We start from the raw sequence: 24,235 nt of genomic DNA, 5'->3' as shown, positions 1-24,235 counted from the left end.
TTGAATCAATTCTTCCCACACCTTCCCAGCCACTTACAGAAGAAGAGATCTCCTAAGCCCTCAGCAGGATGAATGAGACCAAGGGAGCTTTTGATAGCCCAGAACTTTGGAGCCCAGGTTGCATTCAGAGCAGCACCTCCCTGACCAGTCTGGCACCACCCTTTGCATTTGGACAGCAGGCTATGGACACAGCCCTGAATGTAATCCTTATCGTGGTCCTCCTGGTCATCATGGTATCTCTGGGATGTACAATGGAGATAGCCAAGATCACAGCTCACCTCAGGAGACCTAAAGGTGTGGCAATAGCCATACTGGCTCAGTACAGCATCATGCCCTTGACAGCATTCATATTGGGCAAGCTCTTCCAGCTGGGCACCCCAGAATCCCTGGCCATCCTCATCTGTGGCTGCTGCCCAGGGGGAAACCTCTCCAACATCTTTAGCCTGGCACTGAGAGGGGACATGAACCTCAGGTAAGGAAAGCTATGTACGTGTCCATTGTCCAGGCTAATCTAGTTATGTGGCTGGTTCAGAAACTAATTTAATCAACATTAGGAGGCCCTGAGAAGCTGGACAAAGACTGAAATACTAAATCCAAAACATTTTTAAAGCACCCATATTGCTCAATAAGTTCATTTGTCCCTGTTTTACAATGGCACTTTGTACCTTTCTCTGAATCACTGGCATGCTGTTGTTGATAACAGGGATGCAGGAACACGTTTTCATCTCCACATAGCAGTACATAGAGCATATATATATATATATATGCTGTGTCTATACATGCAGTTCTGTGCGCACTGATCATGCTGCCTGAAGAGGCTGCATCAGTGAGAAATGCTGAACTAGCAGAACACCACTCTCCAACAAACCCCAGTGATAAGCAAGATACAGCACAAAAATACAAAGTATTACTTTTTCTCTCAGTAGTGAATTTCTGAAATGTGAACTGTACCCTTGTCATGGGTATGTATGTACCCTTTGTCAGCATGAAACTTGAGTCATCTTCTCCCTTCTCCATTCATATCACATCCTTCTACAATCTGACAGTGATGTTGGGGAGATCTCAGAGACAAGTTGGGAAAAAGGTAAAGTCTTCTATTAAAATCATCTGTCCAGGCAAGCAATCAGATTAGCATATTCCATTTTTAAAAAGTGTTGTTCTTCTAGTGAGGGGTCGTTTCTTCATCTCAGTGTTGTAATGACTGCATGCTCCATGGTCCTGGCAATTGGATTAATGCCACTGCTTCTGTACCTGTACTCGGGAGGACTGTCTGAGGGTGATTTGGAGGGCAAGGTACCTTACAAAGGAATAATCACCTCCCTGGTGCTGATGCTAATCCCCTGTGCCACTGGCATCATCTTGAATGAGAAGAAACCACAGTATACTGGCATTATCACCAAGGTAAGAAGTATCCTGTGCTAGCTGCCTTTCAATCAAGGGCCTTGAGGAAGTTCTCAAAAATAGAATCACAGACATATTAACTTCTCTAAGACATGGCACAAATCAATGAAAGGGTTGAGGATAGAGCTCAAGACAAGCGCTTCACCACTTTAATGGTTAAAAAAGTTGCCCAAGAAGAAATAATCCATCTTTTCCAGGCAAACACTTTGTAGCCAACTTCGTACATTCCCTTTTTGCTTCAGTTTTAACTTTGGAAGTTTTTTTGCTACATCAGCACAAATGAACATCATAGGCACTGCCCCCAACTACTGCTGCTACCAAAGCAGAACCCAGATAAAAACCAACCAACCAAACAATAGCCACTCCAAAACAGATTAAAACCAATCCACTGTTCTCAGAGGTCCAGCACAAGGCAAAAATCAAATCACAAAATTGCTGCCTAATTCATTGAGATACCTATCCAACAGAAGCCACTGTATCACCAAGTGCCCACTTAGTGCCTGGAATCACATCCCTGCCTCCTTTATACATCAGGCATTTAAACAGCAAAGCAGAAATCCAGACAACCAGATATACCATTGTCTAACTCAAGAACTCTGCTAGGCTCTAACTGTGAGTACAGTGGTTTCCTCAGCACCTGCTTGGGTAGACTAAAGCCACAAAGGGATCTGGACGGAGACAAGTAGCAATGCCTGAGAAACAAGCAGCTTGTGCAGAGAGCGCAGACATTTTGCACATAGACTAGAAAGGTATTTGGTTATTTAAGGTCTCTCTTGGTACTAGCCCAGGATGGTCTCTTGTTGATTACTGATAACAAGTATGTACCTGAAAGGCACTTATGCCCTCTGTGTACTTCACGTGATGGACAGAGAACTGGGTACAGCGGCTTATAACAGCTGAGGCAAATTTTGCTGGGGATTTCTCTCTTGTCCACACCTCAATCACTTTTACTTTAGGCAGGGATGGTTATGCTTCTACTGTCATCTGCTGCTATAATTGCTCTGTCTGTGGCCAATATGGGAAGCTGTATCATGGTTGTCTTGTCACCACCTCTCCTGGGAACTTCTGCCTTAATGCCCCTTACTGGATTCCTGCTGGGCTATGCTGTCTCTGCAGCCTTCAAGCTTGATGACCGGTATGTTCTTCCACACCTCCCTCCCCTCTCTCTCTCATCAGGAACAGAGAGATTTGGCAGCTCTGCTTTGTGGAGCAATGGTGAAAATGTGAATTTTAGGAATATACTTCAGTAGAACACTGACCCCATTCACCCAAAATAGGATCTAGGAATACAACCAGACAGTACAAGCTGGTCCCAAGCCAGTGACTCCCACAGCTTGAGTGGGAAGAGAAATTACTTTAACCTCTTCTTGGCTTAGCTGAGAGGGGAGGAATAGCTAAGCAGGTGTTTTTAGTACAGGCACCTGATCACTATGGAAGGTTCACTGAACAAGTAGATGGATGGTTTTGGCTTAAGGCCACTAGTGACCTGCTAAACATATTACCACCCTCTGCTCTTGGTAATGAAGCTGGGGGAAAAAATTAGTTCCAAGAAAAAACCCAAACGCAAAATACCTGAGAAATACCAACAGAGCTCAAACCCCAAGTGACACGATTATTCCACAGCTGGTTACTACCTCAAATCAGTGCATTCTCAGCTACAGTCCCAGGAATTTAGAATGAAAACCTGACATATAAAACCTGCTCCTCCTTGTGCTACATAAACCATGCAGGAATTCTGCTAGTCTTTATACCTTCGTATGTTGGACTCTTACCACTTCAAATCACTTCTCTGCAGGAAGCTGCAGAGTCCAGAGCAGGACACAAGGCCTCCAACGCCATTATGAACAAAGTTCACATTTGTAACATGATCTCTCTCTGCCCATTGCCAATGGAGCAGGAGGCAAAACCTTCTGGGACTGCTGTATTATTCCTGACAGAGCAGCTTTTAGCCACAGGAAGTGCACCAGCAAGGTAGGCAGGGCTCTGTTTCAGTTGCTTGGAAGCAATTTAAATCTGTAATCTATTTAACCTTTTCTCCTTCAGGTGCAGACGGACAGTGTGCATGGAAACCGGCTGCCAGAATGTACAGCTTGGCTTAGCTATCCTCAAGGTTGCCTTTGCCCCAGAGATCATTGGCCCCCTGTACTTCTTCCCACTGCTCTACTTGCTGTTCCAGCTTGGAGAAGGATTTCTGCTCATCCTGGCCTTTCGGATCCATGACAGAATAAAGCAAGCCAATGGCAAGTATAGCTTTGCTCCTTTAGTTCTTATACTTTCCATGCTAAGCCATACACGCTTACAATGCAACTACCAATGCATCCCTGCTTTATAAAGGCAGAATCCAGTTACTCTTTAACTAGAGATTACATACCCAGCACATTAAATTCAAATCAGAGTCAAAAATTCGGAGGTAACTGAACACCTTAGAAATTCCATTGACTTCTTGCATGAGTAGGATGTTTCACACAGCTACATACTATCAAAACTACCAGCGCTCAGGTTTTCAGAGTCTGGTGATTTAGGCTACAGTGAATACCCTGTGAAAAGTCATGACTGGCACTGAGCACATGCAAAGAACAGAGGTGCTCGCGTGTGGCTAAAACTACACAAAAACATTACATATTCTTTGATGCAACGAATCCCAGCTTTGCTTCAAGCTGTTAAGTGATTCCCTGAGAGGACAGAACTGCCAAATACTGCAGTCAAAGGAACAAAACATTTGGATCTTTTGCTAGAAAAGTACATTAAAAAGTACATAAAGAGATTGAAACTTCATTTTAAAATATATACAATATTGGTACAGATGTGAAAGAGACTCGTCTCCAACTCCAGGAGGCCCCTAATTCCAAGCTCAGCTGACTGCACAGATGGCTGAATGAGATCCTCCACCCACCATCCCTCTGATGCTGCCAATACTTTTCTCCACTGCCTTGAGAGATGCAGTGGAGTAGCTGCTACAGAGCTACTTCAGGATCACTTCACCACATCTTACAGCTATGCTGGAGGACAACTTAATGGGGGGGAAAACACTCACTTGGATCCTTGGGTGTGTTCAGAGCAAAGCAGGTGATACTGGAAACAGACATACAAGTGCTGGCAAGACTGTAACAAAAAGGTGGTATTCCAGCCTCCGGGTCATAATTGACTGGAAGCAAAATGGCTTCAGTCTTTCAGCAAGAATCCTAAGTTCCATCCTCTTGTTTTAAATTACCCAGTAATTCCAGTTGTAGTTGTCACAATCTTTCCCTAACCTGGTTTCAGAATTGCCTATTCTCACATTTTTCTCTTTCTTCAGATGCAGCAAAAATTATCTGTGCAGGTGTGGACACATTAAGAGCTCAAGAAATGAAATCAGTGTTAAGACATTGCAGAAACAGCGGAAAACCAGGAAAACAATATATGGATTCTGCAGCAGTTGCTCTCACAACCCTCCAAGCTCCACCTTCTGCAGCCAGCTCATAGGTCTCCAGCTGTTCTGTCAATCCTATCGATATGCTCACTTCACATCAGCCACTGAGCCATCTGCACCCACGGTTATTCCCCAGAGACTTTGCTCCTGACTAAGCCTCACTCTGTCAGACCAGAGAGGAGACTTTCAGTGACTTCAAAGTCATTGTGACAACCCTTTAGGACAGCTGAAAAACATGCCCAGTGACTGTCCCAGTTTTACCTGTAAGTAAATCACTGCCAACATCAGTTCTCTTTCTTAATTTCACTTACCTGTAACTGTCCTGCTGGCACATAATGGAAGCAGATCCTGACAATATTACTGCAGATTAATGTAATTCCTTTAACAGACCCAGAATGAGTTGTGAAGTTTCTCCATGCAGAAGCCAGTGAGATCAAATGCACAGCCAAGCAAGCCTTGGTTGTGGTTGTTTCTTCCATCCTCCAACAGGTTCTATATGGTACCACTGATTCCCCAGAGCAGAGGCCACACAAATCATGATCATGGCTACAAAACTGCCTTTGTGTGCGGAGTTTGGGCCCAGCAAGCTGTACCTCCAACACCAGATGAACCTTAAGCATGCCTTCTTTTGTAGCAGTCACTGAACTCAACACCACACCTGTTCTAGACACCACCTAGGTATGGTCACACTACACACACAGTACCAGAAAAGACTCAACATCTCCCATGTCCAGGCTATGCCTTGTAACCCAAAGGAGTTCATCTTAATTAAGGATAAACTGGCTTGTACCAAGAACCTACAATAAATAAACAGCATCATTTCTTATGCCAGGAATCAACATAAGCCTCCACACTGCAAGGCCTGGGAATTTGACAGGAAGCTCATCATTACAAGAGCCAGCTCCCCAGGGATAATGCAAGAAGTCTGTGATGCCTTTCATCCCATCCAAGTGCTTTCAGCCACTTGGGCTCCAGTGGAAGCCAAGTCCCACTTGGACACTGATGCCCATCATCATCCAAATTAGGATGATCGACTCAAGATCTCTACACAGCTGAGCTTCCAACCCTGATGAGTGTGAATGCTATCTTTACCCCTGCACGTTAGAGCGCTCTTAATAGACACCTCTTGGGATGAACATCTGCACCACTAAGGCTCTGAGAATGAAGCCTCCCATTCCCCAAAGCTGAGTGGTAACAACCCAGTTAACTGTGGATCCTACCCCCTTCCCAGGCCTGCTCTCAGGAGTGCCTGAGTGCCACCTCACCAGACAGACCCACGCAGTACAAGAGCTCCTCCTCCCTCCTGAGCCTGGCACCCAAGAACTCTGCAGCAGCAGGGAGAATGGCCTCTGCAGCCCTAACACACAAACTCCCACAAGGCCAGACCTTGCTCCCAGAGGAACCACCTTGCACTTCCCACGATCTATCCAAATCTGAGCCTAGGCTACAAAGATCTTTTTAAAGGTTTCTACAGATTTCTAGAACAGCTTTGTAAAGCACTTTATAAGAAAACACATTATTTAAAAAAATTAATTCTTAAGTTCTTGTGGGGGAGGGCTTGAGAAATACAGGGACTGCCGAGAACTGCTGAAACTGGAAGGCACAAACACTAAAACATAGACCCCTTATGGTACTACTACTGCATTACCCCCACCCAGCGACTTAAAAATCCCTCTTCCCCCAGAATGAGGACTAATGCTCACAAAAATGGTTTATGGACACTTCAGTGTTCTCATACAAACATGCACAAATACACTAAGGAAGAATGCTGACTACATGTCTTTAACACTCCATACTTATTATCCCAAGTCATTAAAAGCTAAATGACTCATCCACTCCACTTTTTGCTATGAACTATGACAGCCTGATTATCCATGTTCTTATTTCAGAACACAGAGACATCCACGGACATCACACAATGTATTTAAAAGGATGCTAATTCTCATCCCTGTCCAAAACCGTTGTCACTTTGGCAGAGCTCCACCTTTAGGAAACATTTTAACACAGTCACAACCACTTTATTAACAACAAGAAACAAACTAGAAGCAGAAATGTTTCTTTATACTTTATTTGAACTATTTTATTCTTAGGTATCAAGAAATAAGAGTGCTTTTTAGAATATTATTACCACAGGGCAGTGAAATGGGCATTTTCTTAGTGTAGTGCAAGTCTTATTAAATGAAAATATTTTAAAATAAAGTTTTATTACCAGTACCGACCGGCACTTAATCTGCTGACCTATAGCTGAAACAATGTCTCAAAAGCACAAAAAAATACCCTCTGAAATAAAGCTTTATGTACAACACATATAGAGCTCTCTTAGATGTCTAAAACTATTAGTCTGAGACATTAATGCTTTTAGTTGCTATTCACAGTTGAATATACTGAGAATTAAGTGTTCAGATGACTTAAGAGTACAAAAAATTTTGTCTGGTTTAGTTATAAAGAGCTCTGCCAATATACACAAACTATACACTTCAGACATTCACAAAAAATGTGAGCAAGAAAAGGGTTATCAAAAACATTTAATACAATTAGTCAATAACCCTTCCCACCATGGTCCACATCTACAAAGTTCCCCTTTCCCTCCCCTCTCCCCATCCAAACCCTTTCCCACAGAAAGTCACATACTTACCACAAGTTTTAGCAAGTATGGTTTAAAAAAGGGCCCACCAGGCAAGTTATTTATAGTTCAGTTGCCACTATCAAGAGATCTGGACCTCGATCTAGACCTCTGCCGGTCTACGGATGATGGAGATTTGGATCTGCTGGAAGAAGCCCGTTTCTGGCTCTTGCTGGGCAGTGGAGATCTGCTGACTGACCGCGACTTGCTGCGGCTCCTGCTGCGTGACCGGCTGTAGGACTTGCGGCTGCGGGAACGAGAGCGGCTGCGCGAGCCAGAGGAGCTCCTGCTGCGTGACCGTGACCTGCTCCGGGACCTACTGAGGAGCCAACGGGGAGCACCACTCAGTGCCAGCCACGAACCCCACGGCCCCAGGCAGGCACTCCGCAGCCCTCCAGCTCGGCTGCCTCAACGCTGACTCCAAAGGTCCTCACTGAATGTTTAAGCATTATTAAGAGTAGAAATCCGTACCTGTGCCTTTTGCTGCCTTCAATTAGTTTGATTTTCCTTCCATTAATTTCTTTACCAGAAAGCTTTTCGATAGCATTCTTTAAATCACTGTAAGAGGCAAATTCAACCACCCTATGGAAAAAAATAACAAACAAACAAACAAAGCTCACTATTACAGGTTGTACTTACCAATAAAAGCAAAATTTACAGTGGGAAAAAAACAACCAAACAAAACCCCAAAACCTACACTGCTCAGTGTAATTATCCTTTGTCATCACTGAAGCATGAAAAATTCCCCTCCCCAAACATTTCCTATGTACATTTTCAAAGGGTAGCTAAATTAAGCCATGAACAGCTGCTGACACTGAAAAGTAGCCAGCTTCCCTCCCCAAACATTACACATACAGGTTAATCTACAGCTTTCAAGAGATCACTTGATAGGCTTACCCTTCATTTAACTTAGGTCTGTGTGCATCTGCAAAGGTTACTTCCCCGGCTTGCCTCATGAAGTCTTTGAGATCCTAACACAAGACCACTTTTGTTACGCACAGAAGTGAAATGAACGTTTACTTATACAAAAGTAGCTTAAAGCAAACAAAAGAAACTTATGACTACTGAAAGAGAAGTTGTTAGATAAATCACAAACATGGCAACTGCCACACTTGCAATCAAAACTGCATTATCTGTATCATGATCTGTATCAGGGCACGAAATAAATGAGAAAAGCATATTGCTTTAAGCAAAATGCTAATAAAAGAGTCTTAACATTAAGGTAAGTATTAGTCTAAAATGATTTTATAGTTTAAGTAGCAAAGAGAAAGAAAGAGAGAGAAAAAAGAAATAAAAAGCACATTTTTATATCAACTGAATTGACTTTGAAATGCTACCCATATATTTTTTGGACTATTTCAGTCTCCATTTACATTACAAGTCTTATACGAATACAAAATTACATTTACATAACACCAATTATTTTGTGCCCCATATGTCATTAAAAATATAGTTTACTTTACCTTTATAAACATTTCCCTAGGCTAGCCAAGCAGCAAACTGCATTAAGCGACCGGAGATACCGTCATGACATATGCCCGACTGGCTCTTCGCCACCCACTTGCCGAACACTACCCAGTCGATGGAAGCCATTAATCGCACTGCCCTCCCTATCAGGAGACTATGGATGGATCCATTCTCTATGCTTGATGGCACCAAGGACCACTTTACTGCGATCAGGATTCCAACGACCACCTAATTTCCAATCTTTCAACTCTTTTCGACCAGGACCTCGTTATTCGGAAGCGTTACAGGAAGAACAGCTCTCAACTTAGGAATCAGATCTCGTTAACGCTCTGGGACCGCTGCAATGTGGCACTTTAAGGAGTGCATCGATTACGTCTAGACCGGCAAACACAGATCTAGAGGTGGCCAAGTGACATTGTAGGAGCTGACTGGAAAGTCAACCAGGCCCGACCAAGAGTGACCAAGACAGAACGATTAGGATAACCCACAGGCACTCCTCGTCATAAGGCCAACGACACAGATAGGCTGGCAAATAAAGGGTTTAATATGTGGTTAAAATGGATTTTAAAAACAAGAAAAAAATAAATATATATCCTCAAACATATAAATGTATTATTATTATGAATTAACATTAACTAGCTTTCATAAAAATATTTAAGTTACGTTACTAAAAATCATATTAATTACATAAACATTTTAATAAATTAGGTTTTAATTTAATTAATTGTTTTCCAAAATAATTACATTACATTACATACCCATTAAATGAAGTCAAAATAGTTAATCATGTTTCAACAAACCTGCCAGCTGACACGGGAAGACAAATTTTCCACTATGAGGCGATTTTCTGTTCTTAGAGGTGGGGCGTTTCTGTTTTGAAACAAACAATTCTGAGTTCTATCAGTAAATACAATATAACCAAGCTAATATTAACGAGGGCTGCAAGAGCTAGTATCGGCATATCATAATTAGTACTATAACCTAAGCTATGTAATGGCCCCAGCAATCTAGGGCAGGCATTAAGTACTTAAGGGAGGAAGCGTAAGGATGACAGGCATATCTGAGAAGTTCTGTAATCTTCACTATCCTGCTGCCACAACAAATGACTTCAAAGGCAAATAACACCTTTTAATAGCTCATTGCAGCTCACATTCTCTGGGCTGAGCCCAAACCATTCTTTTTTTAAGCTGCACTTACCTCCTGTCACTGCGCGGGCGACGGCTACTGAACCGGTCAGAGTACCTCCCTCTGCCTCTGCCCCTCGAGCGTGCTCTGGCATGCTCAATGGTCACCCTGTGAAAAGAAACACATAACAAAACACGTGCTTTTATATATTTCTTCTTTGGTACACGGTTGTAATTCTTACGACAAAGACAAAGCAAACAAAACCAAAATAGTTTGACCAATACTGATAACACTATTCAAACTGAAATTGACTTTTACAAATTTACTTATACAACCCTTATCCCCCCCAAGGTTGTATAGCCACGAAATAAGGCATCTCACCTTTCACTGCAAAGTTCTTTTCCATCCAATTCATAAACAGCATCATCTGCATCCCTCGGATCCTCAAACTCCTGCACAACCAAGACAATAAAACCAAGCAATTACATTCCAATGAACGAGCAGATGCTGATTTGCTACGTGGTGTGCCTTGGTGAGCACGTTAATGATTTTCTTTCGATAGAGCTTCATAAACCTCAAACGCAAGCGAGCACCAAGGGAGTGGGGAAGGGAGAGGGGGCGCACTCACCACGAAGCCGAAACCCCTCTTCAGGTCGATGTCGCGGATGCGGCCGTACCCCTTGAAAAACCTCTCCACATCCTTCTCCCTGGCGGCCGGGTTCAGCCTCCCGATGAAGACGCGGCAGCCGCTCATGGCTGTGTTTGCGCGGCCCTGCTGCGGGGACAGGCGCGTCAGGCCCGCCGGTGACTCAGCACCGCCCGCCGCCGCTGCCGCACTGCGCCAGCCGGCCCCGCCCCCGACAAGGGCCAATGGGAATGCGGCGGGCGGACACCGCCTCACCCCCACCCAACAGGAGCCGGCGCTCGGCCTCCGGCCCCGCCCAGCTGCCTCACACCCAGCTAGCCCCGCCCCCCCAGCTGAAGAAGAAAAGCAAACGCCATCGCCCTACCACAAAATGGCGGCTGTGCCGCACCCGCCTTCGGCACAGACCCTGCCGCTCCGAGCGGAACGGAGCGGCGACAACGCCGGCCGGGGGTCCGCGGGCCGGCCGGGAACACAGCACAAGCGCCCCGCACCGCTCACGCCCCGCTTCCCCCGCGCTCGGCGGGGAAGCCCCCGAAGCTTTTACGAACCTGGGCTGTGGGTCTCGGAGCAGGCCGAGCCGGAGGGTTGCGCGGTGCGGCGCGGCAGATGATCGGCTGATCGGTCGGGCGGATACGTCCTCCCTGGGCGACAGACGGCTCCAAGTGCTGCGCAACACCGGCGCTGCGCCGCGAAATGGAGGCGGCCCCGCGCGTCAGCGCCGCCCCGCGCGGCCATTGGCGGAGGCGGTGGCCACGCCCCTCCCCGGGGAATCCAGGTCAGGGCGGGGGGGCCGCGGCGGCGCCCTCAGCCGGAGCTATGTTGGGGCGGCAGCGGGGGTAAACAAACAGCCCGGGGCGCCGGGGGCCTCGGCCGGGAGAGCTGTGCTGAGGGGTGAACACAACCATCGGGGCTCTTTTACTCACCCCGTACACAACAGGCTAAAACCTGTGCAGCTCCCGTGTCCGGGCAAGCCTTGCTTCAGGCGTTTCTGGCTACTGATAAACCAAGAGTGAGGGGAGGGAAATATATAAGGAGCTTCTGATACGCTGAAATCCTCATTTGGAATCAAATGTGTAACGACAAGGGAGAGAGCTGAGCTTTGTCTCCATTTTACATAATTCTGCAGAATTTATCTGTTGGCTTCTAGGTTGCTGCAGTAAAGGCAAGAGATTCTCCCAAGGGGTATTTGAAATGAAGAAGACATCTGGAAGTTGAAGATTCATCCGCCAGTTTTCCAGTACGGACAGAGGCTGCAGCTCTGTGACCCTCTTTGCCAGATTTGTGCACTGCAGGATCAGTTGACTTTACACAAAAAGCCAGCAGGCTTACAGCTGCACCAGGCTGCCTCTTTTGATGCATTTAGGTAATTACAGTATGATCCTTTTAATAGCATTTTCCTGACTTGTCACCTGAAGTCCCATGCTGCCCTGAGTCCCAGCCCCTACCCCTTCCCTTTGGGGCCCATCTTTGTGACACCCAGGGGCTGTTATTAATGACCTCTATGGGATGAATTTCTTTTTTTCGTGCTTAGTCACTGACATCTGTTTCCCTGGCACAATACAGCACGTGATGGTGCTGACATCATAGCTTTATATGACTGCCCCCACAGTCACTCCTCAAACTGCAACAGCATGCAGAGTTCCAAAAATGGGAAAGTTATTTCTGCTGCATGCAGTGATGAGAAAGGCTACCATGTAGCTAAAGGTTTGGTAAGGGCACTGTCAGCATCACTCACATCTTTCTTGGGTTTCAAAGATGCACATTTCTGTCCTGGGCAGAGGCAGTGTCTGTGAGAAAAGCCAGGATGATGCACAGATGGGAAAATCTGCAATACAGGGAGAACTTTGAGCAAGGAAAGACAATGCTGGTGATTATTCCTGTGGATCATAACCTTTGCCTGCTGAGGAAGATAAATGTTAGATGGCACATCTGAATGTAAGAGTGCTAATTTCATAGAGAGTTACAGTGCTTTAACAGGTGCCATGGGAACAGCCTGTTCTGTTCTGTCAACACCAGGACTCTCCTGTCTGCAGAGTGAATGTGTACACAAAGCTAAACCAGCAAAAGGTAGTGCTGGAAAAGGCAGTAAGCAGACTTCTAAAATTTTACCTCCATGAAAACCAGCTTGTAGTGAGAGAAAAATAAAACTGAAAATAACTTCAGTTTCAACAAAACTGAATAGAGAAGGGAGGAAGGGGCAGGAGTGCCCCTTTAAGGAAGAGCTGCCCAATTTAGCAGTGCAAAGCTGCAGTTTAAAAAGCCTTGTCCTTGTAACTGCCAAGCAGAATTCTCCCTGCATCAGAACACTGGATGAAAAGCATCAAAACTCAGGAGAAGATTCAGAAGACAACAATCCCTCTTTAGGACATTCCTGTGTTACCTAAGTCTGTTGCCAGCAAAAAGGTGACATACTCTTCTACTCTCATGGATTTCTCACGTGAGGGTCATGAGCAAGCACCTCTGTTTCCTACCCAGTTTCTCCAAGTTTTCTGTAAACAGGCAGTGCTGTTCCTCCCTCTGCCTTGAGGTTGTCTGAAGACCACGTAGGCCTTGTTAATATTATTGCTGCTGGCTAGCCCAGTAGTGTCCATGTGCCTACATTCCTGCAGTTCTGGTTGTTGAAAGCCACTCAAACAGGCTAAAATTCTTGTAGTTTATTAATCAAGGGAATTAAGTAGATATAGTTACTATTTGGAAGTGAGAAAGTCATGAGGCAGCAGAAGATTAAATGAAAGTTGAAACAAATTCTCAGCCAGATACGATTAATGTCTGCTTGTGGAAAACTGTTGATAAGGAAAAACTCTTTGCTGTCTCTTCCAAATTTAAAAAATTAGTAATTAAAAAAGTAATCAAATGAAACTAATGAAGTCCAGGTCAAAATGTGCAAAAAGATGTATTTCTTCACCAACTGTTAGTAACCTGTGGCATAACTTGCTGCAGGATGCTCTGGATACAGGAAGTTTATATGGCCTCACCCTACAGGCAGTTTTAAACCAGGGAGGAAGAGGAAACAGGGAAAAAAGGAACAAGAGAGAAAAAAAGAGACTCCAGTTCAGAGACTGCCTAGCATTGCTGAAGACCTTCTACAAAACCTGCTGTCCCACAGATCCACAGTGAAGCTGCTGTATAAGCCATGTAGCCAGAGACTCAGCACTTTGCCCAGTTCTGCCAGACTTCTGGAATGAATGCTACTGGTGAATATATTTGTTACTTCTTCCATCATGGTCATCTGTGTTATTCTCCTCTACTGTTCTTTGTTTTCTCCTTTCCTGTACTCTTAGTTATCTATGAACTCTCTGTTCTGTTTTTTTCCAAGCTCCATGACTAACTAAACTAACATATTTCTGTTACTGCTACATAAGTGTAGCTCTCTCAAAAGTAGCACTAACGGGGGTTCAAGAACAGCTTTACAAAAGTCTCAAGTAGGTAGCAAACACTGAATAGAGAATTTAATCATTGAGCACCAATTGCTTTTCTTCAAAATATTTGGAAAAAGAAAATGGAAATTTACCAAAAAATAATAGAATAACACATTCAGAAATGAGTTTTTCACAGGTTATTATTTTTTTTTGTTTGTTTTTCCACTTTTTGGGAAAGCTAAGCTTTTTGAATTGCTCAGATCTAAAAATATAGATTTCTTGTATCTTAGTGTCAGGCTGAGAGCCCTTGCCCACCACCCAGAAGTATATTTAGCAAGTAGAATCTTTTTTTTTGGCAGACAGTAATTCAGGGTGAAAGGTGCTGCCCTGGGGCTGTGTCACTGAGCAGTCAGTAGAGTTCGGGAGCCTGACTGGGGCTGCTCTTCCACAGCCCAGACAGACCCTCACAGCCTCACCAGCCTTGTTTCAGCTGGCTACTGCCAGAATGCCCTGGATAACAGCTCCTCACTCTCATCCTTTCTAGCCAAATGTAATAATTAATATCCCATTAATTATAGCTCAGCAGCAGGATTAAGCTAGTCCTGAAGGTACCTTAGGTACAGGGGGATCTGTAGCTCAACAGGGAAGTTGCAGACTTTACTTTTTGGCTCAGGTGAGTGTGTGTCCCATGGCTGTGGCTCAGGAAGAAGGAGCAGAGGCAGGAACTGATCATCCCCTCTTGTGGACATGGAGCAGGCACTGCCTGTCTCTGCAGTTTGCCACCCTGTGAAGCAGAAGGCACATTGACCACAGAATAGTGCACCATCACATCAGATCATATCCCAGAAGGAATGTAATACTGACAAGGCCTTTTGCTCCATCGCATTTTTACATTATCTACGAATGCAACAAGGTTTAGGTCAGCTTTTATGCTAATTTATGCCAGCTGCACGTGGGCAGCTGGAACCTGGTCCAGCATGAAGATTACAGGTACAAAGTGGAAAGGATAGTTTTTTTCCTTGAATTAATATTTGAATCATCAGAACAAGTTTATACCAGCTGTAAACTGTAAGTGTTTACTTTTAGATGCCAAATGCAAGCAGATGAGGAAATCTCAGACCACTGGGAGAGTGAGCTGTAGACTGCTACAAAAACACCTTATGGGGTCAAAACTATTTATAAACCTTCAGAGAGCAACAGGAGATCATCTGCAGGATCGTGTGTCCTTCCTTGTCTGGCCCTTTTCTGAAAGCCATGTAAACCCCTTTCCGATTTAACTTCATGTTAGAGCTACCCCCAAATACAACAACTGCCATGCTCTGCCATTACATTTCCAAGCAGCTTAAATCATACTATGTCTTTGTTTTGACAAACCACTTTCTTTGTGTACAAAGATCTAGGGACTAACACTGGCAACAGTTTTTGTTTTCAGCAGAGGGCAGATTGCAAACACTGAACATGTGTGACCATTTTGCTTAATTGAGACACAGTACTCACTTTAAACAGAGTATGGAGAACATAGGTCATAATAGAGGAAGAATAGGATGAAGAAAGTTCACCTTTTCTCAAGAAAACAGCACTTCTAATCCTTAAACTCTGCAAAGTTACTAATGAACCATTCCTGAGAAATCTCCAATATCCCAAATGCCTGATTTCCTAGTGATGCAGTGATTTTTTGATTGGCAGACTTCAAAGGTCAGAAAGGCAATGGAACAAAAGATTAAATCATCAATTTTTAGACACTTTCATTCAGTAAACTGGTCAGATGCTTCTGCCAACAGGGCAGGCAGTCAAGATCAAGACATTTCAAATGAATACAACACTACTTACTGCAATAACTAAGTTATCAGGCAAGAGAGGGAAATGAAGATGTGTTAACCCTGACCATAATAAATCTTAGTCCATTTTTAAGCAACTAGGAAAATGCCAAAGTAAAATTAATTTTAAGCTGAAAGTACAACTTTTTTTAGAGTTTGCACTCCAAATAGCTCATTGACAAGCCTAGAAGCAATTCCTTTGGGGAATCAGGGGTCTCTTCTTAGCGTGGAATCATTCAACACCTGCATTAATAATCTGTTAAACAGATTAAAGCATGTAGTGTTAGAACATGCAGGTGAATCAGGCTGGGAAGAGTTTCAAATACTCTGAAGACAAGAAAAGAGGGTGTAATATTTAAAGGCCAAGTTATGAAGTGAATGGCAGAATGACAGTAAGGCAAGATTTAACAAGAACTTCAGTTTCCTCAGCAGACTACACCACCATTCATAAAGAGGAATATATATTGTTTTCTGCTGTATTTGATGAATAGAAGTCAAACCTTTGTGGAAGGCTGGAGTGTCATCAATGCTGTAAGTTCCTTCTGTTCATCTCACCCTATTTTCACATGCAGTTCAAGTCTGGGGAGAATAATACAAGCCAAATCAATGGTGTGTTTATTTCTTATTGCTAGGACACAGTTAAATTGAGGAAAAAAAACAACATTAAAACATTTTATCACATACTTACCCAGTCCAGGAAAAGTGTCAATAGGCTGTAATTACAAGAGACTGTTTAAAATAGACATCACATTACATTTTTTTCTTTCTTGTTTTTGTTTTACATATAGTAAAACAAAAACAAGAAAGGAAAAAGCTTACACAAAAATATATATTCTACCTTTCAGGAAGTCAGAGAACCAAGTGTACCAAGTGCTCTGGAAAGGAGATATGATCAAATGAAGTGCAATTGAAAAAATCCAGAAAATTTGCAAATGCCACGACTACAACCAAATGTACTGAGATGAAAAGAGATGCAGTGGAAAGGACCAAAAGTTGCTTAAATTGTTCCCACTGAAATCCCAAAAGCAGGCCAGAAAGGTAAATAAAGAGACAGGAGAAGAAATGGAAGAAATTAAATGCTTAAAAAAAAAAAGGAGAAAAATCTGAAATTAAGAAAAACAGTAAAAGTGAATGGGATGACCTGAAGTGCAGGGAAAGGCACCAAAGCTTGCCCAACTGATCCTCATTAAAATGACAAGATTTCATCCCTTTCAGAAAGCAACTGGAATATATATACACATAAATATGACATTATGCTTCCTTCAACCTTCTGATGGATGTTGCTGGAAAGCAAACTGTATTGTCAGTACCTGTTTAACCATCCAGGAATTATGCATAACTTGCATTGTATTTGTATGTCACTTTAGTTACTTGGAAAAGATGTGTATATATATAAGCACTATAACTCTTTGCATGTTCTCATACCAGTACCAAGGTGTTTCTTTTGCTATTGCCTAAAGATACATGTATACATCATCTTTCTATAGATGTCATTTGATGCCACAGTCACTTCAGTGACAGGCCTGTTTCTGGAGGATCCTGCTCCCAGCTTCTCATTCTTGCTGTTCTCTCTCCTTCCATTTTACCAACTCAACTTTCAGGGCTACTCTAATAATAATTATTTTGGTTTTTTTGAACCAGAACTATCACAGCTTCCCCTTGACAGGGCTGTGCTGTCAGAGGAGTACTAATGAGATCCACATCTCACCACATTCACACCAGAGAATTTATCTCTGAAGTGCTTATTCCTTACTGGGGACTGTGCCACCAGGTAACATCAAGCCCTTGACCTTTAAACTATCCCATGATCTGTGTGACAAATACAACGACACAGAGCTAGAATAATTAGTGATGGCACTGGAATTCACCCTTCTGCAAACCCATAATGCCAGCCAGCCAAGCCCTCAAGAAGACAATTAATTCTCTGGAAATTTCCCTTGCAGCCACAAGTGCTGGAAAGGCTGTCTAAATGTAAGAGAAAATTAAGCAGATTTTGGCTTGTATTATCCTCAGACATGGATTCTGTCTTCATGAGCAAGGGGGTGTTTGGTGCCCAAAGCACTCTCATCTTCAGGCATTAAGGAGAGATCAGCACCAGCAACTACAGAAGTGAGGTGGGACGGCTCCCAGGGGGCAGCAGCTGGAAGGCTCAGGGAAAGACCTCTGCAGTGGTTCACCTCTTCTTTCTTAAGCACAGGGATTTGTCTGAACCATGCTACTCTCTGTAGACTTTAAAGGCCTGCATGAGGGTCAGCTCGGACCAAGCTAACCTCAGAGCCCTGACACTGGTGGGCAGCCAGCTGCAGTGCATGCCAGGCTGCAAGGCTCAGTAACTCATGCACATATTCCACCTGCTACTCTAAAGTATTTGGCCACCACAATGTTCTGAATATGAGTCTGCCCAAAACAAAAGACATGATTGTGCAGATCTCTTTTCTATTTGGCATCATTTCTGCAGCTCTAAAACAGCCATGGCTTCTCTCATGCAGCCCCCTGAGCTGCACAGTGCATTAAATAATGCCACAACAGCTTTCCCAAGGGTCTGATACTGCTACATGACTCTCCAGCATCCCCAGTTTGCTAGTTCCCAGCAAATACACAAGCAGAAAAGTTCTCTTATGACTACTGTCAAATTCAGGCATTGAATGGCAAGGAGGAGAAGCAACAAGCACAGACTATTCCAGACAGGCAGAAAGCTGGAACACAAAGAGCCTGGCAGGTCAGTCCATTCTTCATTACCTGCTCTGTCTCCTCACCATCACCTTCTGCCTTTCCACAGGAAAACATGTCCCCTCTCCAGCACAGAGACAAGCCAAGAGCCTTGGCTGCTGCTGTTCTCTGTGGGAAGTCACTTCAGTTTAACAAATGACATTACAAGACACTATATTTTTTTTGTCTGTTTAACCCATGTTTATGTTTCAGAATTTTCCTGTCACATTGAGTTACAAGCCCTTGAAGTAGGATAAAGACTCCTTTTTCTTCCCTGGGACTGTTCCTTTTGGATAGTAATAACAAACCTCCTTAGCTGTCCTGCACAGCTGAGATACACATATTTATCCCTTTTCATCTTTTTTTTGTAAGTCCTTCCAGCCTCTGATAATTTCACTTGTGTGACCCTTGCTTTGCTTTTCACATGTCTTAGACTCAGCTGCAAGACAGCTGATAAAATTGATAAATATCATGATGCTTAAATATGTTGCTGCTCCCACAGTGCCTCCCACCCCTCCCCATCTGTTGCTGGGAGGGTATCTCCTGGAAGCTCAGAAGCCTTTTCTTCAGGCTATGCTGAATTCATGTTACAAGGCTGATCATCCTCTGCTGCTCTGGGCTGTGCTGCTGAGAGGAAGGAAAATGAACTCCTTGTCTGGTGAAAAATGCTCTCCATGACCCTAGCTCTGCTGTCTGACTGAAATATGGACATAAAGCACTAGCTCTGGCAGGCAGCTTCATGGAAGAGAAGAGTGACTCGGGCAAAATACTGATGGGCTCTGCACTCAAAGTGTAACACTGTGACCAAACTGTATACAACAAAGGAACTTGAAGTGCTCCTGACAGCTGCACTGGGGCTTCAATTCTATTTTGGGTTGGGTTGTTGTTTGTTGGGTTTTTTTTCCAAAGCTAGAACAAAAAAGGAAGAAAAACAAAATAAAGAAGAGCATTAAAAAATCATTCTCCATTTAAAGAAAAAACTATTTGAATGATTTTTTTTTTGATTTATCAAATCCTTTTCACATTCAAGGAAGAAAAGGGTGGCTTAAACTGACATCCTTAATTTCAACAGTAAAAGTAGCCATGGCTATGTCACAACTGGGTGCTTCATGATCTAGGCTCCACACTGTAGTAGATAGGTAGGTTCACAGAAGGAAATTCAGGCAAGATCTGCCTTGGGTGGCTTTGAAGCACCAGCCACAAGACAGTATCACATAAACTCCTGAAAGAGGGAATAAAGACCCTCACCAAATGATTACACTCCATTTTTGTTAAGCACATTTTTAACTTCAACAGCTAAATACCATACTGGCTCACAGCTGCTTTATTTACAGTTTCATTGATCTTACTCTGCTGGGAGCTTATAATGAATACCAGAGCCCACATCCCTCATATTTTCTATGGAGACAGGCAGAAGGAAAACACTTAAAACAAGGCAAGCTTTCTTTGAGAAGCAGGGGAGGGTGGGAAGCCCCCTCAAGCAGTAATATTCCCCTGCTCCCTCACCAGACTAAAAAGGAAACACATAGAAGTTATAAATAACTTATTTTTTTCTTGGTTATGGAACCCAATAAAATAAGAAAGATGTTTTGGACTTAAAAAAAGCAAAAAAAAGTCCAAAAAAAGTTTGTGTTTTTGAAAATTTCAAAGGAAACTGCATCAATTGCCCAGAAAGGCATAATGTTTGGAGAATTTATTTACTCAGCCATTAACCTGGGTGGCAAAGCATCCCCCCTGTGCCCTGAGAGATCACCTTTGGGTTGCAGTGTCACCCCTGACACTGCTGGAGAGAGGCTGGAAATAGTCCTTTGTCTTCCCCCATTTACATCCCTTCCTTACTCCCTTGACTTCAGGTTAGCAATAAGATGCTGCTGGTGGATTTGTGCTGCTGGGGGAAGGGTCAAAGTGCAAGGTGGTGGGCATCCTCAGAAACTGCAAAAAGCAATCCCAGGTGTAAAGTGAAGATGGCTTCATACAAATGCAAATACAAATGTAGAACAGAGGGAGAAGCAAAGAAAGAAAAACATTTAATCTCCCTGAATCTCTCATAATTGTTTTTGCTAATTGCATGAGGAAGCTACAAGGCATTAATGTTTGCTTCTCAACTCACTGGGACCAGGCCCAGCCCATTAACTGATAAACCAACCAGAACAGCAACACACTTTGTTCCCCATTGCACTAGAAAGCAAGAAAACCTTATTCCAGTGCCTCAGAGGAACAGCACCGCACACCCCTGCACCCAGAGCCCTCTCACGCTCCATTGCATTTTTACCACCTTGTTCTGAAATTCCTGATTTTGTTGCCAAAATTCAGTAAAGAAGGAAGGCAACCTCCCTGCACTACTGCCAGAGTCCCCACGGACCTTTCTTAGGCTGGGAACAGCAGGGCCTCCATTTGATACCCGAGGGCAGCGCCCCGACTGCTCTATCTCAAAGCCATTAGCCGCAGGGCAGAGTAAGAAGAGAGTGATTGTGTAGCAGGTGCTCCCCTTGGTTCAGCTCCACAAGGACGACAATCAGCACCTCTGAATTACCTTTTCAGTCATTCCCTTCGGGCACAGCCTGGCTGGAATAAAGGGGCCATGCCTCGGTCGCCACATGCAGGACAAACAGGAGCTCGCAGCTAAAGCAGAGGTCTGCAAGAACACATGGGGAAGGTGTCATTAAAAGCATTTGTTTCCCTGCCTGCAACACAACCTCTGGTATGATCTGGAGAAGGTTACTTCAGTTTTCTGTGCTTTTGTTTTTCCCCTCTCCATCAACAAGGGCAGTATGGGCCTTCCCACCCACAGAGATATCACAAAGATAAAATTCCCAGTTATTTGTAAAACTGTGAAAAAAGCACAGGGAGGCAATAAGAGAAATACTGAAGAGTTTCACTAACAAATCAAGTATTTTAAAGCTTCCTGGAGGAAGCAATTATTTGGAGCCAGGTTACATTTATATGGGGAAGCAGACTGTAGGATGGTAACAACTCTATCTTGCAGAGCTGAACCCAGGATAATAAATCTCCAGCAAACAGCTGTTACAGGGACATGTCTGCCATTCTGTGTAGGTGGCTCATGGAGATGGAGGAAAGTTGTGCAAGTCTGGAGTCCTGTTACTCATGGGAAGCACTAAACTGTCCTGAAGCACACAGGGAGAAGAGCACAAAATGGGAAACCCAGCATATCTACACCCTTGGGTACCAGGCTTCCACTTCTGGCTCCCATCCAGGAGCTGGTTCCATAGGAAAGCTCTGCTACTCCCAAATCTGACCCCTGATCTTCTCAGCATGAGGAGATTTTAAATGTGGGTTTAAAGAGGAACATATATACCTTCTAATCATGGGTAACATGTTATCCCTTCTTAGTGGAGGATCTGCCTGATGGGCAGAGCCAGGGCAGAAGCAAATCCAGCAAAGCTGCCGGCAACTCTGCCCAGTCCAGTCAGCTGCCACTGACCTGTCAGGAAGGTCGTGCACTGCCACTGCCGGCTCTCACTGCCACCTGCCCTGTCACCCCAGCTGCCACTGAACCTGATGAATAAGACAGGTCTCCCTGGTGCTCTCCGGTATTCAGAGGCTGCTCCAGCCCGCAACAGCTCCCCCCTCCTTCCCTGAGAGCATCAGCTCTGTGCCCAGTGACACTTGGCTGCTTGAGCTGCTGGGTGCTGTGGTTTGGCACATGTGGGGACACGGGAGAGCACGTCTGTCCCATGAAGTGTGTCCCCCAGCCTCACTGGGATACATGAGCCTGGAAGATAAAAAACCCTGCATGCCACACAGAGCTGCTAAACTCAGCGTGATCTCAAACACCAACCACTAGAAGAGCTGCCAGATCAGAGGGGCATGTCTGGACAAGGAGTCAAGGGTGTTTGTGCCTTGAATACTGGAACCAGTCTGTGCTCTCTTGCCCCAAAATCTGGTTTATTCCTCACTGGTGTAACATGAAAAGCCTGAGCTATATCCCACAGATGCATCATCGACCACGTGATAAAGAGCTGTCAAAGAACAATCACCTTATGCCAAGGTACCCTCAGGGCTGCTTGGCTCTATGAAGGGTTAAGGAGTTTGCTGGTAAACATCATTGTCCTGCAAAAAGGAACAGAGAGAATTGGGAAGTCCATTGAGTGTGCTTTCCCATCCTTTCCCCTGCACCCCAGCTTGGTGCCAAGAGAGACCATTCAGTGTTGCCAAGAAGCACCACGGATGAGGGATGGGAGCTGGCAGCGTGTCCTGGCCAGACTCGGCTCACCTCTCCAGTGCCAGCCCCGTAAGGGGCTCTCTGCACGGCCCTGGCAGGCGAGCAGTGCGCTACCCTTGTGAAGCACGGGGCGCGTTGGCACGTAGCCGGCTGGCCGTCTGCCTTCCGGAGGTGGAATCTGCATTTTCACAACGCCCTCAAAAACAAGTCAGCGGCTGGGGGAGCTCTCAGAGCAGGGGAGGGTCGGGCGGGGACAGAGCCGCAGCAGCCGAGGGGCAGAGCCGCGGTACCCGAGCGCAGAGCTGCCCGCTGGTGTCGCTGCAGCTCGGAGCCCGGACCGCGCCGCTCCGGCCGGGGCTGGGTCACAGCGCTGGGTTCCTGCTCGGCACCGCCGCGCTCTCGGCTTTGTGCTCTCGGACAGCCCACGGTTACGGACCACGCCGGCTGCGAGCAAAGCAGCGCAGGGCGAGGCTGGCAGGACGCCTGGTGAGGGCAGCAGCCATCTATCCTTTCCTGAGCGAGTTGCTCCAAGAGGCTTTGTGACGGGGCTGCTGCTCTGGAGCAGAGGTGTTCCCGTGTGCCCGGGCCGTTCTGCCCTTCCGCCAAAGGACCGGCTGTCAAGGAAGGCTGCCCAGACCACCCACTTCAGGCTGCCTTCCTTCAGGCTTGTCTCCCACAGCCATTTCTCATTGCCAGTGCAAACCAGAGGTGACAAATAATTTCCAATGTGTCCAAAAGGGCATATTCCTGGCTGCCAGAACCGCTGTGGCAGGAGACCATCACCTAGTGAAAAACAATAATTAAAAACAATTCCTGGAGGCTAGTGACTCCCATGTGCAAACTGTCTGGTGCAGGAAGGTATGCACAGACCAGGGAGCTCCAGTTTCACAGCAGTAAAATTACAGTAAGATCTGCTTGCTGTGTGGGAATAATTTTTGGAACAAATGGAACTATGAGGAAGGTAGATGTCACCCTTCCCTTCTCTTTAACGTGGCTGTTCCTTTCCAAAGAACAAAAGTCATGTCTACAATTACACGAAAATCTTAACATCTTCGAGGACTGCTCTGAACAAGCAGGACAAAAGGATCACCTCCCTCCTTCCCTTCCCCATTACATTACTGATCGATTCTGTTAAAAAAAAGGTACACTCATTACTACACTTACCTGAAAAGGCAGTTACCTTAGTTTTTGAAGCAAAACAAACATTAATAAAAATAGTAATGAACTGTATATTGCACTGAAAGAACAATGGGTGTCTACTCTGCAGTTTCTGCTTCTCCCACCCTCCCAAGGCAGCACAACTACAGAGGAGGGAAGAGCAGAGCCTGCCCCAGCCTCCCTCTGCACTCACAGATGCACTAACCCCTGTATCTGTAGATCTCTCTAATGTCTCCTATACTGTCTTGCTACCCACTTGGGATTATTATTTCACCAATGAAAGCTATCTCCCCTCTAAAAATAGCACTCTCTTCCTATACACACTGTTCTTACACAGA

The 24,235-nt window shown here is 44.8% G+C and overlaps 2 protein-coding genes and 1 long non-coding RNA gene across 8 annotated transcripts; 2 read left to right on the top strand and 1 right to left on the bottom strand.

Moving 5' to 3' along the window:
* The first annotated feature begins 24 nt into the window (after positions 1-24).
* On the top strand, positions 25-7,319 carry SLC10A1 (solute carrier family 10 member 1). 2 transcript variants are annotated; one of them, XM_005479945.4, is made up of 5 exons: positions 25-472; positions 1,191-1,401; positions 2,358-2,536; positions 3,445-3,641; positions 4,697-7,319. In XM_005479945.4, the coding sequence occupies exons 1-5, from the start codon at positions 69-71 to the stop codon at positions 4,861-4,863; spliced, it is 1,158 nt and encodes a 385-aa protein (XP_005480002.1). In that variant the 5' UTR covers positions 25-68; the 3' UTR covers positions 4,864-7,319. The 2 variants fall into 2 exon arrangements, with proteins under 2 accessions (XP_005480002.1, XP_014121315.1); XM_014265840.3 differs by having other exon boundaries at positions 1,167-1,401.
* Positions 6,863-11,376, bottom strand: SRSF5 (serine and arginine rich splicing factor 5). 4 transcript variants are annotated; one of them, XM_074542885.1, is made up of 8 exons: positions 11,220-11,376; positions 10,654-10,797; positions 10,407-10,477; positions 10,098-10,193; positions 9,701-9,770; positions 8,331-8,404; positions 7,905-8,015; positions 6,863-7,749 (listed from the first exon to the last, which is right to left on the bottom strand). In XM_074542885.1, the coding sequence occupies exons 2-8, from the start codon at positions 10,777-10,779 to the stop codon at positions 7,503-7,505; spliced, it is 795 nt and encodes a 264-aa protein (XP_074398986.1). In that variant the 5' UTR covers positions 10,780-10,797; positions 11,220-11,376; the 3' UTR covers positions 6,863-7,502. The 4 variants fall into 4 exon arrangements, with proteins under 4 accessions (XP_074398986.1, XP_074398985.1, XP_074398987.1 ...); XM_074542884.1 differs by having other exon boundaries at positions 6,863-7,752; positions 11,220-11,375; XM_074542886.1 differs by having other exon boundaries at positions 6,863-7,752; positions 10,654-10,800; positions 11,220-11,372.
* Positions 11,313-17,004, top strand: LOC141729358 (uncharacterized). 2 transcript variants are annotated; one of them, XR_012580817.1, is made up of 2 exons: positions 11,313-11,446; positions 11,819-17,004. It is a non-coding gene; the product is annotated as an uncharacterized LOC141729358 (long non-coding RNA). The 2 variants fall into 2 exon arrangements; XR_012580816.1 differs by having other exon boundaries at positions 11,422-11,507.
* The last annotated feature ends 7,231 nt before the right edge of the window (positions 17,005-24,235 follow it).

This window comes from Zonotrichia albicollis, chromosome 6 (assembly GCF_047830755.1).
Source record: "Zonotrichia albicollis isolate bZonAlb1 chromosome 6, bZonAlb1.hap1, whole genome shotgun sequence".
Taxonomy (NCBI): Eukaryota; Metazoa; Chordata; class Aves; order Passeriformes; family Passerellidae; genus Zonotrichia; species Zonotrichia albicollis.
The sequence above is the reverse complement of the archived record's forward strand: the minus strand, read 5'-3'. Positions and strand labels throughout refer to the sequence as shown.

Bases quoted from the DNA above. Each gene is read 5' to 3' on its own strand.
- SLC10A1 (XM_014265840.3), top strand. From the start codon at position 69: ATGAATGAGACCAAGGGAGCTTTTGATAGCCCAGAACTTTGGAGCCCA. The intron at 1,402-2,357 runs GTAAGAAGTATC...CTTTTACTTTAG, and splicing joins ATACTGGCATTATCACCAAG to GCAGGGATGGTTATGCTTCT. The intron at 2,537-3,444 runs GTATGTTCTTCC...TTTCTCCTTCAG, and splicing joins GCCTTCAAGCTTGATGACCG to GTGCAGACGGACAGTGTGCA.
- SRSF5 (XM_074542884.1), bottom strand. From the start codon at position 10,779: ATGAGCGGCTGCCGCGTCTTCATCGGGAGGCTGAACCCGGCCGCCAGG. The intron at 8,016-8,330 runs GTAAGCCTATCA...TTTTTTCCATAG, and splicing joins AGACCTAAGTTAAATGAAGG to GGTGGTTGAATTTGCCTCTT. The intron at 7,753-7,904 runs GTACGGATTTCT...TTGGCTCCTCAG, and splicing joins GAAGGCAGCAAAAGGCACAG to TAGGTCCCGGAGCAGGTCAC.